The sequence below is a fragment of the Buceros rhinoceros genome, unplaced genomic scaffold, assembly GCF_000710305.1.
Source record: "Buceros rhinoceros silvestris isolate BGI_N320 unplaced genomic scaffold, ASM71030v1 scaffold46763, whole genome shotgun sequence".
In the NCBI taxonomy this organism is placed as follows: Eukaryota; Metazoa; Chordata; class Aves; order Bucerotiformes; family Bucerotidae; genus Buceros; species Buceros rhinoceros.
Window position 1 is genome coordinate 1 of NW_010405099.1, and position 11270 is coordinate 11270.

At 39.8% G+C, this 11270-nt stretch overlaps 1 protein-coding gene across 1 annotated transcript in view; it reads right to left on the reverse strand.

Moving 5' to 3' along the window:
- Positions 1-247: 247 nt before the first annotated feature.
- The window catches only part of SEL1L3 (sel-1 suppressor of lin-12-like 3 (C. elegans)), a 27384-nt gene continuing 16361 nt past the window's right edge, over positions 248-11270 (reverse strand). Inside the window, exons 14-21 of the mRNA XM_010133583.1 lie at positions 9766-9942; positions 8095-8222; positions 7356-7439; positions 4912-5002; positions 4718-4802; positions 2470-2579; positions 1025-1154; positions 248-279 (exon numbers count right to left, since the gene is read on the reverse strand). Coding sequence (XP_010131885.1) covers positions 248-279; positions 1025-1154; positions 2470-2579; positions 4718-4802; positions 4912-5002; positions 7356-7439; positions 8095-8222; positions 9766-9942 — 837 coding nt within the window. The remainder of the gene's footprint in view (positions 280-1024; positions 1155-2469; positions 2580-4717; positions 4803-4911; positions 5003-7355; positions 7440-8094; positions 8223-9765; positions 9943-11270) is intronic.

Sequence of the window (11270 nt, forward strand, 5' to 3'; positions counted from 1 at the left end):
ATATAAATTACATAAGATATATATATTTAAAAGATATGTCCCTTTCTGGACAAAAGTGTATGATGATGGGTAAACACTGCAGCGCTGTCAACTCCGCAGTTACTCTCACTGCAAACCAGATGGATTCAGCCCAAGTGAAGGCAGAATTCAGACTCAAGCTTACAGTCCCAGGTGGACCAGCTGGTCCAGAAGCTCTGTTTTCTGGCTGGTAACTGGATGCAGAGTGGAGGTAATTCAGGATACAAGTTCAGGCTAACTGCAGTGAAGAATGATTCCAGCGGATTGTTGGTGAATCAACACTTGAGGTTTTAATGCTCATACCATCTGCACTTTTTTGGGTCACATAACACTCAGTAGCAAAACAGAAGATAAAGCACTCATTCTTGGTTCACAGCCTCTTTATTAACTGTTAGCTCTTCCTTCTTTAAATATCTGAAAGGCAATTCCACAGCTCTCCCAATACAGTGTAAGCTTCCCATTCACACTGTGTTACCCAGGTAAAGGAAACCTCAGTTCTGTACTGGAACCAGAGGTCTCTACGTGGTTTGTGCATGAACAGTGCTGGCACCGGCAGTTCAGGCAGCAGACCTGTAATCTCCTCACATATCTAATATTTCATGCCACAGCACCTATGTGAGGCTGGAACATCTTCGCAGAATAAATAGGAAGGACTGCTATTATCCCAGTTACATACTTTTAAGTTCTGTATTAAATTATGCTATATTTATCACTAAAAGATTGTTTCGGACTGCATACAAATTGTCAGTGCCTAACTCAGGAACTTAAACACATCAGATTGGAAAAGACCTCCTGGTTCATTCAATCCAGTCCCTGCAATTTCAGGTAACCACATATAATCAAGGTCTCTTTAACAGGCATAAACTGAAACATATTTAGGTAATTTAAGCATTTCAAATGTGTTGACCTTAACATGCCTTAAACCATACACATGAACAAAGTTAATAATTACAGGATACACAGAATGTGGATACACAGAAGATGCTGATTAAGGGAAAAAAGACTCACCTGTAATAAAGTTCCTGAAGAAGTGACATATTACTAGACTGCAATGCCTGATCAATTTCCAGGTGATCCAGAATGTAGGAAGGTATGGAGTTGCCCTCTTCTATGACAAGGGCCAAATTAAAGAAACCCTAACAATAAAAAAGCATATGCACTTATTAACAATTAAATTTTCATATGTATATTTGAGGTCTCCTGTAAGCATCACGTATCTAAATAATTGTAACTGTCTTCTATAAATTCATTTAGTATGTGAACTTCACTGATTAATTAGGAGAGCCTTCTCTCCTAACCATATACCCAGGTAAAGACTGAAAATGCAAAAGAGTTAAGTGTTCATTTGTTGTGACACTGTTTTCATAGAAACCATCTCAAAAAAGATCTAAGCTTTCTCATTTTTAGTTGCTCTTTAAACACTGCCACCGTATCAAACTGTGATCTTCTATCTACTAGGGAAATACAGACTGAAAGCAGAAATGGATTCCTGCTCTGCTACTGTTCAATTCCCCTCCACCTATCTATAGATCAACAGCAATCTGAATAGCGAGAGAGTTTCTGAGAACAGAAATTTCCTCCAGACAATTTAAGTCCTTAATCTCACAGTTTTGTCTAGTTGGACAAGTCTTAGGCATCCCAATGTCTCTTCAGAGCCATGAAGATGATGAACACAGAAGAGACATATTATAGGATTCCCCATCAGTTTGGTTTACATACTTGAAAGGAACTGTTCATGCATCTCTTCTTTCCTTCGCTAGTTTAGCAGTAATGTTCCATCCCAATACCATCAAAACAGAACCCAACTATGCTACCTGTAACAAATTCATAGACAAGATATTGTCTGGGGACATTGCCACAGGGACAGGAAGAACAGAGTATCACACCCAGGACACTTCAGGAGGATCTGAGGGCAGGAAAGTTAGTGTTGAAACACTGCATGTCTTTGGTAATGCGATATGGTACATCTTTTAATTATAAAGCCTTTTAAGATGAAGCTTTTATTGGAAGAATGAACAAAATTCACCCTAGGATTTACTCAGTATATCAGGGGAAATGGGCCAGTCGTCTTCTTTATATCCTAAAATAGCAGGGGATCAGACTGGAATAATAGTTAGACTCAGCAGTCTATTAACTCTTCCTCTTGCAGTAGCAAAAATACCAATATCACAACAGAATCAATCGTGCCAAGGTAAGGTAGCCCCGAATTAGGCCTTTCACCTTTAGCTTTCAAAATAGCCTAATTCTAGGACTGTCCATCTATGCTAGGTTTACCTTCTATTACCACAAAACAGCAGATACTGACTCACGTGGTATTTTGTAATAATTGTAACTCATTCTATCAGGTTTCTTCAGTGCAGATGTAGCCAAGCAGAACAACCAGTCTCAGATAAATCTTCAGACTGTTCTAAACTCTGATGTTTTATAAACACACCACAACTGCAGCCCCACCTGTGAATCGCCTTCTAATGCAGCTTGTGCATACATCCGCATTGAGAGCTCAAGGTCTTTAGACTGGTTCTGGTAACCATAGTAGTAGAAATCGCCCATCTTCAAGTAAGCTGTGGAAGAAACCAGATCATTTATGCGATTTGTAGAAATAGAATTAACCAACCATTAACATGATGGAGAAGTTAATAGTAATTATATCTAAAGCACTGTATTAAAAAGAAAAAAAGGTACTCTCTATCTCTGGTTGTCTCTGTGGCTACTTTACATCAGCCTGCCAACTGAAAATATTTATCCTGGATGAAAATGCTCATGGTTTCTCTTTAATGAATTGAGTGAAGGATATTGCTGTTTTTACAGAAACAGAGACTTTATACTTCATTCCTCCTTCACTTGCTTAATCTGTCTTTGGGTAACCTGTAGCCTTATTATTCAGGTTAGCCCTACCAACCTGATGAGACCTGAAAACATGCAAAGTGTTTGTTCTGTACCTGTCACTATGGTGGCTGAACCCATCCGAAAAGTTACAGAACTTCACTGACAGTGATTTCATTATTTTCAAATCCAACCCAACCCAGGACAATGGCAGGTATAGAATTTTCCTGGTCTAGAAGGAAGCAATTCCCAGCAAGTGTTTTACAAACACTTCTCTGTGGTATTGCACAGCAACAGCGTGCAATGAAGCGAGTGGGCATTGACGAGAAGGAGCAAGCATAACATTGCAGTAATCCATGCTAAAGAGTTTAAAAACTCCCATGACTGTGTCTACACTTATCTGACCTACACTTTCCCCAAAGGGTCTGAAACACTTTTACACCTTGCCTTGTGCATCTGTGGCAGCTACATAGAAATCCCACCTGTTTTTACAGTGGAATATAGCAGAACTCTTCAGGAAGCAAGTTGGTCACTGATCCAACAGCAAAGGCAGAAAGACTACATGGATGAGCTGGCAGAGATGCAGAGTGGAAGGTGATGAATGCTGTAGTGTATCATCAAGAAGAGGGATCCCCTCAACCATACGAACCGTGTCATTCCAGCCCTGGCTCAGACAGCACACCCACAACAGGCAGCGGATTTGATGCCACCCGGCGTTGCACTGAGAGTGTAGCTCTGGAACCTCTGCTGCCAGGGTTAGACTTTCTGTCCCAGGCTCTACACTGAAGATTTGATAACCCACTACTGCAGAGAGGAGGCTGAGATAAAACTCCCCTTACATTACTCATGTGAGGAAGAGATAGAAATAAAATCCTTCCCTTGTTGAAACCAGCAAGTCTTCCTTCCTTTACTTGAATGGAATCACAGTCTTACCCCGTAAGTCTGACCTTCAGAAGCTTCTCTAATGTAAGACTGTACCAGTAGATGTGCCAAAGGGTCAACCAAACTACATCTTGCTAAGGCATCTACAAACTCCTCGTGAAAGCTATCAGGGTTTGTCAGCTCCTGTGGCTTCAGGCTGTACCAATGAGGAATTCAGATTTTGTGCTGTTGTGTATTTAAAAGAATAGCTTGAATTATTTTTACACTCCATTTTTCCATGTGCTTATTACAAAGCACTTAAACCTTCTTGTGAGACAATCAGATCAATGTTTTCAAATATTGAATAATTCTTGCAAAGGCACCAAAATGACTTAGTTACTAAAAGCACATATGTAGTAAAATTTAAGGCTGGAGGAATTTAACTTATATGTAAAACAAACCTTTTTTTTTTAACAGAGAATCCTTGAGTTCCCCAAGGTAAGCTGTGCCAATGTTGATAAACTCTGTACCCTAACAGAAAAACTCATAATAAATTAGATAAGGAATCCCTTAGCCTTCATTAGGTTCTCATGACTCAATTATGATATAGAAGTATATTTGCTTTTGGATTTTCTCTTTGATAAACTAAACAGCATGAGCTCCTAAAGCCTACTGCTGGTTTGTTTTTTTTTTTTCCTTAAACCTTGAGTCAATTGCACAGACTCCTAACTATCTAGCCCTTTCTCGGGGCTCAGCTTTTCAATTTTACTTCGTTCAAATTTTATCCATTTTATGCCATAAAAATGAAATTCTCAGAAAAGCTGTGCTGAAACACAACACTTAAAATATCTTCATTGTCTGTGATATTCCTGTTAAACACTAAAAAGGGAACCTATGATAAGCAGGGATTACTCTCCCCTTAACCTGCTCACTCACATAGAAGTTGTAAAAAATGTAGTTTTTAAAATGAAAACACGGGTAAAATTGAAATTCAGAAAGAATTCCTTATACATACCAAATGACGGTGCATTGACTTGAGAAACAGAGAAATTGTAGTATCTCCAAACACAATCAGTTGCCAGGTATTTCTTTGCTAGGTCCTGGAAAGAAAATAATGGATCCATTCATATCACAGATAAGAGATTAGGCCCACATTATTATTAACAATTGTTCCTTTTAGGAAATTGAGTTCTGAATACATTTACTCACTGGTCTTTCTTCACAGATGTGTGCTAAATTTGACTGTGACACTTCAATCCCAGTTTCAGCCGCTAAAACGTAATGCAGCAGAGCTTCATGCCTAAAGTTAGATAAAACAAATCAGTGAAAAACCCCCCAAAATAACAAGCATTTTAGTTGTAGCTAAAAAAAGCCCACTAAGTTAACTGGCAAAATCACCTAAGGGCAAAATTGTGGTACGAGGTTTGAAAGTGCTGGCAAACCCATGCAACAGCAACATCTACTGGCAATGCCTGGTGTGACAAGCCATGCTGGATCTCCAGAATTTGCCGTTTTCTCTCTTGCTTTGAAGCTAGATTGGCTCCAATGTGCATTTACTCTAAGTGCAAGACTGCTGACAAAGTACTGAATTGATATTAAGCCAAATTTTCTATTTAAATGTGTCAGACAACCATTCTTAAAACACTCGGGCCTCCTCCACTTAAAAAAATTCCATAATTAACTTCGCTGTGTACGTGTCTGTCAAACATTTATTTGAGTACTTCTCTGGTATGCTTCACCCTTCTACTTCTATGACTTGTTTGTCTTGTCTTTTTAGACTACGGGCTCTTTAGAACAAGAATTGTCTTTCATTATATTTGAATGCGTGAATAAAAGAACAGTCTCAGTTCCCCCTATGGACTCTAGGCACCTCACTGACTGTAAAGCAAGCAGTAAAAGCTAATTTTGCACTTGAGTATAGTGATTCAGTACTGCCGTACACTGGTGTAGCACGTTCATGATTCCAGAGGAGAGCATCTCTTTCACGTTCTCTGTCACTCATCTACTCAACATTATGAAGAGCGACCATTCACAATTAAGAGGAAGTCTTTAAAATCATGTGTTTGGTTTTAAAATTACAAGATAAGAAAACACCTGGTGTCCTTTTTTCCTACTCAAGCTTCCTACTAAAAGGTCATGCTTCCAGCGATTTTCTCCACAACACAAAGCTAAAACCATGGCAAGTTTCAGGGTTCAAGGGTTTAACTGGGAGCGAATACGGTAAAATACGCATTTGACTTCAAGAGTAGGTGAATAAACTTTAAATGAACCTGTGGAATCAGTTGCCCTTACAGAATTTGTAGGTGTAACCTCCTGTTTCCCAACTGCTTCTGCAAAATGTCTTCCTTGTACTTGCCCTGTAAAAACATCTGGGAGATCTGGCACCACAGAAGGAATTCAGGATATCTAAGATGGGAAGTTCTTCTGATCATTAAGTCTCAGGGCGCAATTCAGAAAAGAAGGCCTTTAAACCGGCTTCTGAAGATTGAACTACCATGACTAACAGGTGTGTAGAACATGTGACTGCTAACATGTGAGGAACACAAATTACTTGGACTGCTTGGCAGTGTGACAATTTACATCAGTGCAAGACACATGAAGAAATACTCAGAAGCAAAGATTTCAACAGAAACAACCAGAGATGACTAGGATCAGTGTTTGTAACCATCTACATGCTCCCAGTCACTGGTATCTCAAGTAGGACTCCAACAGAGTGTTCCTCCTAGCTGTTGAGATCTTCCGGAATCTTTAACATTCTACCTGTCATGTACACAGGACTTTCATGCTACTGTGTGCAGAGTGAGCTGGGTAGTCACAGGCTTGTACATCGGAACATGCTACAAAAATATTAACTGAGAGTTTTTCAGCCTGGAAAAGTGAGGTCAAGTCTCAGGAGAAATGTGTGTGAGGGACCAAATAAAAAAATCAACTCCTTCTAGGAATGGGTTACGCCAGAACAGTCCACTGATAGTTTCCTGTAGATCTCCTAAGCCTAAAGCGCTAATTACGTACTAGCAGAGGGAGGCTGCAGGACTAGACGAGCCATTGTCTTAATCATGTATGACAGTCAGATGCCTGCAAGTACAGTATCTGGTGCTCATGCCCACAGGTTGCTGCAAAAATGGAGCATTAACCTGGAGGCTATTTTGAAACCTCTTGGTTGGCTCATTGGATATTGTAGCCTATTACACTTTTCAGAGAAGATAACATTAACCACATACAAAAAAAGAAAAAATCCAATCCAGCAGTCTGAGTGTTCATGACATGGAATTACACAGAAGAGAGCAAGTAAGGTTTTTGAAACAGAAGGACTATTAGAAGAGAAAGGCGTTCCTCTGGCTAACCCAGTGCACATTACTTGCTACAGTACTATAGGAGGAAAGTCACTGAGAGCAGATGCAACTCTATTTCACTCTACAAACTCCCTCTTTTTCACTTGGTTCTGTTAGAACTGATGAATTTTGCTTTGTGTCAACTCCTCCTTCCCTTTTGTCAATGGGCATTGTGCTACTGATTTTCAGTCTTTGCTACTCTTTTCAGTGATGCTGCTATTTGTGATTTTTGAGGTGAGAGCCCAATGTTAAATTATTTTATCATGCTATAAAGTAAGTGAAAAACAGAAAATGAACTTGAAGAGACCAGAACAAACATACCATGAAAGTTCCAGATAAGCATTGAGAGCTTTTCTGATGACATGACCTAAGTAGCCGTTCTTCTCTGCAATGTGTTTTGCCCAGCTGTAGAAAAGAACAAACAATAACAAATGAACAGCTGTTCCCCAGTAATGTTATCCCACTCACACTGACTCAAAGGACATCAAAGGATATGGGATCACCTTCCGACTTCTTCCACAAGACAAACTATGGGATTTCACAGTAATTGGTACATCAGTCTTGTAACTGTTGACTGAATGAGAACATTCTGTCTGTTCATCTCCGTGAGCATATCAGAGACACCCTGTGTCTTTTCTTGGCAAAATTACTTTCTTTTTTTTTCTTTTCTTTCGAGAAAACAAACGTAAGTAAATAAGTGCTATAACTAATTATCTGCCTTTTTCTTGAAGCAAAATACCAGTTCTACCACATCAGGAACCTGGTATTTCTTGAAAATCAAGTAAGCATGGCTTTGTTAGATAGAACCTCTCAGAGTTGTTTGGTACAATCTCTCCAAGTTGTTCTGGAAAAGAAAGTAATAAAAGCACTCAGCATCTCTGAAAAGCTACTTGTCATTTAAATAATACTCATATTCATGTGGATCAAATTTTACTGCAGAAGAACCTTTTGATGAGGAGGTGAGCACCATGAAGTACAAGATATTTAGACCATGGACTCAAAAATCAAAATAATCCCACCAGAAATATATTCTCATGTAAAAAATGGTTCCATTCCTTACATTACAGCTTTTTCGGGATCCCTAGGGAATTCTTCCATATTTCCTGTGATGTAGAACAGAGAGCATCGTAAAGTCCCTTCTATATGTCCTCCTTGGGCAGCTTTATAGAAATAGCGTGCAGCAACTGTCTGTGAATAAATGAGATACAATTAGCAACTCTGTTATTAATGTTTACTGAGTTTTGTTTCCTGGGACTCATTTCATTAAATTAATCAAAAGAGGCAACTGGCAATGAAGGCAAGCCAATTTAACTACTTTTAATGTACTTAGGTGAAATGAATTCCTTTCTTCTAACTTTTTAGTAATAGTTTAGGCTGGGAAAAGGGTTTTAAAAACAAAAATTCTGGTAATATATGTCTAAATGCGTAACTAACACCTGGTAGCATATAAGTCCTGTGTGCCTGACAAAAGCAAAATTAGTTTATCACTAGTAGGGATCTAGAACGCGACTTTTGCACTGGCGATGCCTAAGAGAAGGCTGAGGAACAGCAGCAATGCTCGGCATGTCCAGCAGCACACAAACACAGTGCTCAAGCCTCTGAAAGTGGTTTATAAAAGATGACATAGACTGAGTGGGCAGGGCCAGAGCCTCAGAAGCAGGAGGGCTGTGTGATTTTCCTTTTTTTATCCTCAGAAACAGTAATCTGTAATGTAAACCAGAGCAGCATACTGCCTGAAATAATTTATTTCAGGAAATTTTTAACCACTGCTACATTTTTTCTGTGAGTGAGCACGGACTTCAGCCACAACAAAGTACTCCTCCCTGCACATGGCTTTGGTGAATAAAGAAACCCGGGCCCTTTTTGGTGTAGTCTTATAATTGGTCTACCACATGTTTTGGTCCCCAGGGAAGGAAAAGGTGTTTGCCAAATACACATGCAGGCAGGCACTGCTGCTGTTGGCAGCAGAAATGCTCACTGTCTGGAGTACATCCAGATCTCAGAACTCAACAGGCCACACTGGGCACATATCTTAGCTCCAAGCATAAGGTCTGCTTGCATTTATTACAGCATGCTTCACTACGTTTGTGCTGTTGGTTGTGAAGTACCTAATTAATTTAAAGAAACATAACCAAAGTAGACAGTTCCTATTAGGGGAAAATTAATTTTGCACATGTCAATGCGAAAAGTTATTGAAGGGGCTGTGTCACAGACAAACCAAAATACTGCAGACTACCAGGACTGTATAAATAGTCACATTTGCAAGTCCGACTTGAAGGTCTTTCACTGCAGTTCTGAGGTTCGCAGAAGGGACGTGAACATTGCACAGCCGTTCACAAGCTCAGGGACAAGGTTCTTCTGCTTTTGTCTATTGTGGAAAACACCCTTTCCCGATATACTTCCCAATCTAAACCTGAGAGAAACTAAAAGGATCACACGATGCGAGAGCACACACTATCCTGGCAGCTGTCACTGACTGGAAAAGCAGAGGCAGTCTCTGGAGCTAAAGCTGCACCTGTTTTGATTCTAAACTAAAGGAGCACAAACACATGCACAGAAGTATGACTGAGAGATTTGGTAACATCTCCCTCTCCAAGGAATCTGACTGAATTCTTTGTGATAAAAGGTATCAAAATCCAATTCGGAGTGAACACTGCAGTCTCAAGAACAAAGCAAAACCTTCTAAACTGGGCCCTAATGCAAGAAATACTACTATTAATTATTTACTCACTTGATTTCTGCCAGGCACTCCAGGGTAAATCCCATCTAAATAAAGGACACCAAGGTTGTATGATGCATCTGGATTTCCCATTTGTTCAGCAATTAACCAGTTTTGAGCTGCTTTTCCGTAGTCTCTTTTAAAATTGTGGTAATACCACCCCAATCCATTCACTGCCTGGGGCAAGCCCTTAGGGAAGGAGAAGAGCAGTCTCAGATCACACATTTGATTCTGCTTTGGGTCATTTTGCAATTCCAACCTGATGCTTGACTTTGGGTGCTCTTGTGACCGTGCCTAGATTCTAGATGTCTGTCACAATGGTCCAGTCAAAATTACACTGATCAGGGACTAAGGGATATAAAACTCTGTTGGCTTTTTTTCACACTACTCTTCCTCATATTGAGAGTAAGGAATAAGACTCCAGTGTTGTCTTATTCCATAGAGTCTCAGCCACGTCTGCTTTCAGATTTGAACTTGTTGAGAAGAACAAACTGCAACTGTTTTTCACCTGTTTCCCCTGCAAAGCCAAAATGGGGCACCTTATCTTGTGCTCCAGAACCTGGTTGACAGGATTAGCAATCAAAAACCACACTTCTTTCACTCTAGAACAGTTCCCTAAGAATAAACAGGAAGCAATGTACATAGAACTTTGTGACAATGTTTTCAAAATGTATTTGACCAACATCATACAGATCTGCTTAGGACAGTGCTACATGCTATTACTAAGTTGCATCTTTGCATCCATAACTATGGATCAAAAGCAGAAATCTTCCTGGGATGGTTTTTATTTTGACATTTTGTCATTGTCAGTGTAGTCACTGTCTCCCTGCATAAACTGGTGGACCATATGGTGGCTCTAAGCATGCCAGCAGTTCAAATTGCTCTGTAACAATAAAAGTGAACATGCTATTTACCCCTATTTTATAATGTAAGTTTAATAGCAACCATGCCAGCCACAGTGACATAAGTTAAAAACTACCTAAAAATACCTCAGTGCATGAATACAAGTTACTTGCTTGCTACTGTTGGCTTCTGCACTGCAGTTTCCTTCTGCAATCTTTGTAGAAAGAACTGCATACTACCGGCACTTACAAAGGCCCTCTGGAAAAGGATGCCCTTTCCTTTCAGATTTAAACAGTCTTACTAACTTATCATCAAAATGCCAGCAGTTAAGCTTCTTTTGTATAGAAAATGTATAGAAAACGTGCACCAGAGCATGACAATGTAAGCATCTGGGTTCAGGGAAAGTAAAGAAATTTTATCTAGGATGCTTCCTGGAATCTGTTCCTCATATCCTGCATCATGGGAATTTTGATCACACTGTGAAAGACACTCAGTTTATTTCAGCCTTTCCCAAACAGCGGAGGAGAGCTGGCCATAGAGAGCGCAGTTTGTTTTCCAGTCACCAGCATCCCCTGGAGGAGTTGTCACTCTACTCAGAGAACTAGCCATAAACCATCACAGCCCAGAGGTGGTGAGACACCCTTCTTCTGCATTCAGCTCTTGTGCAGCAGGAA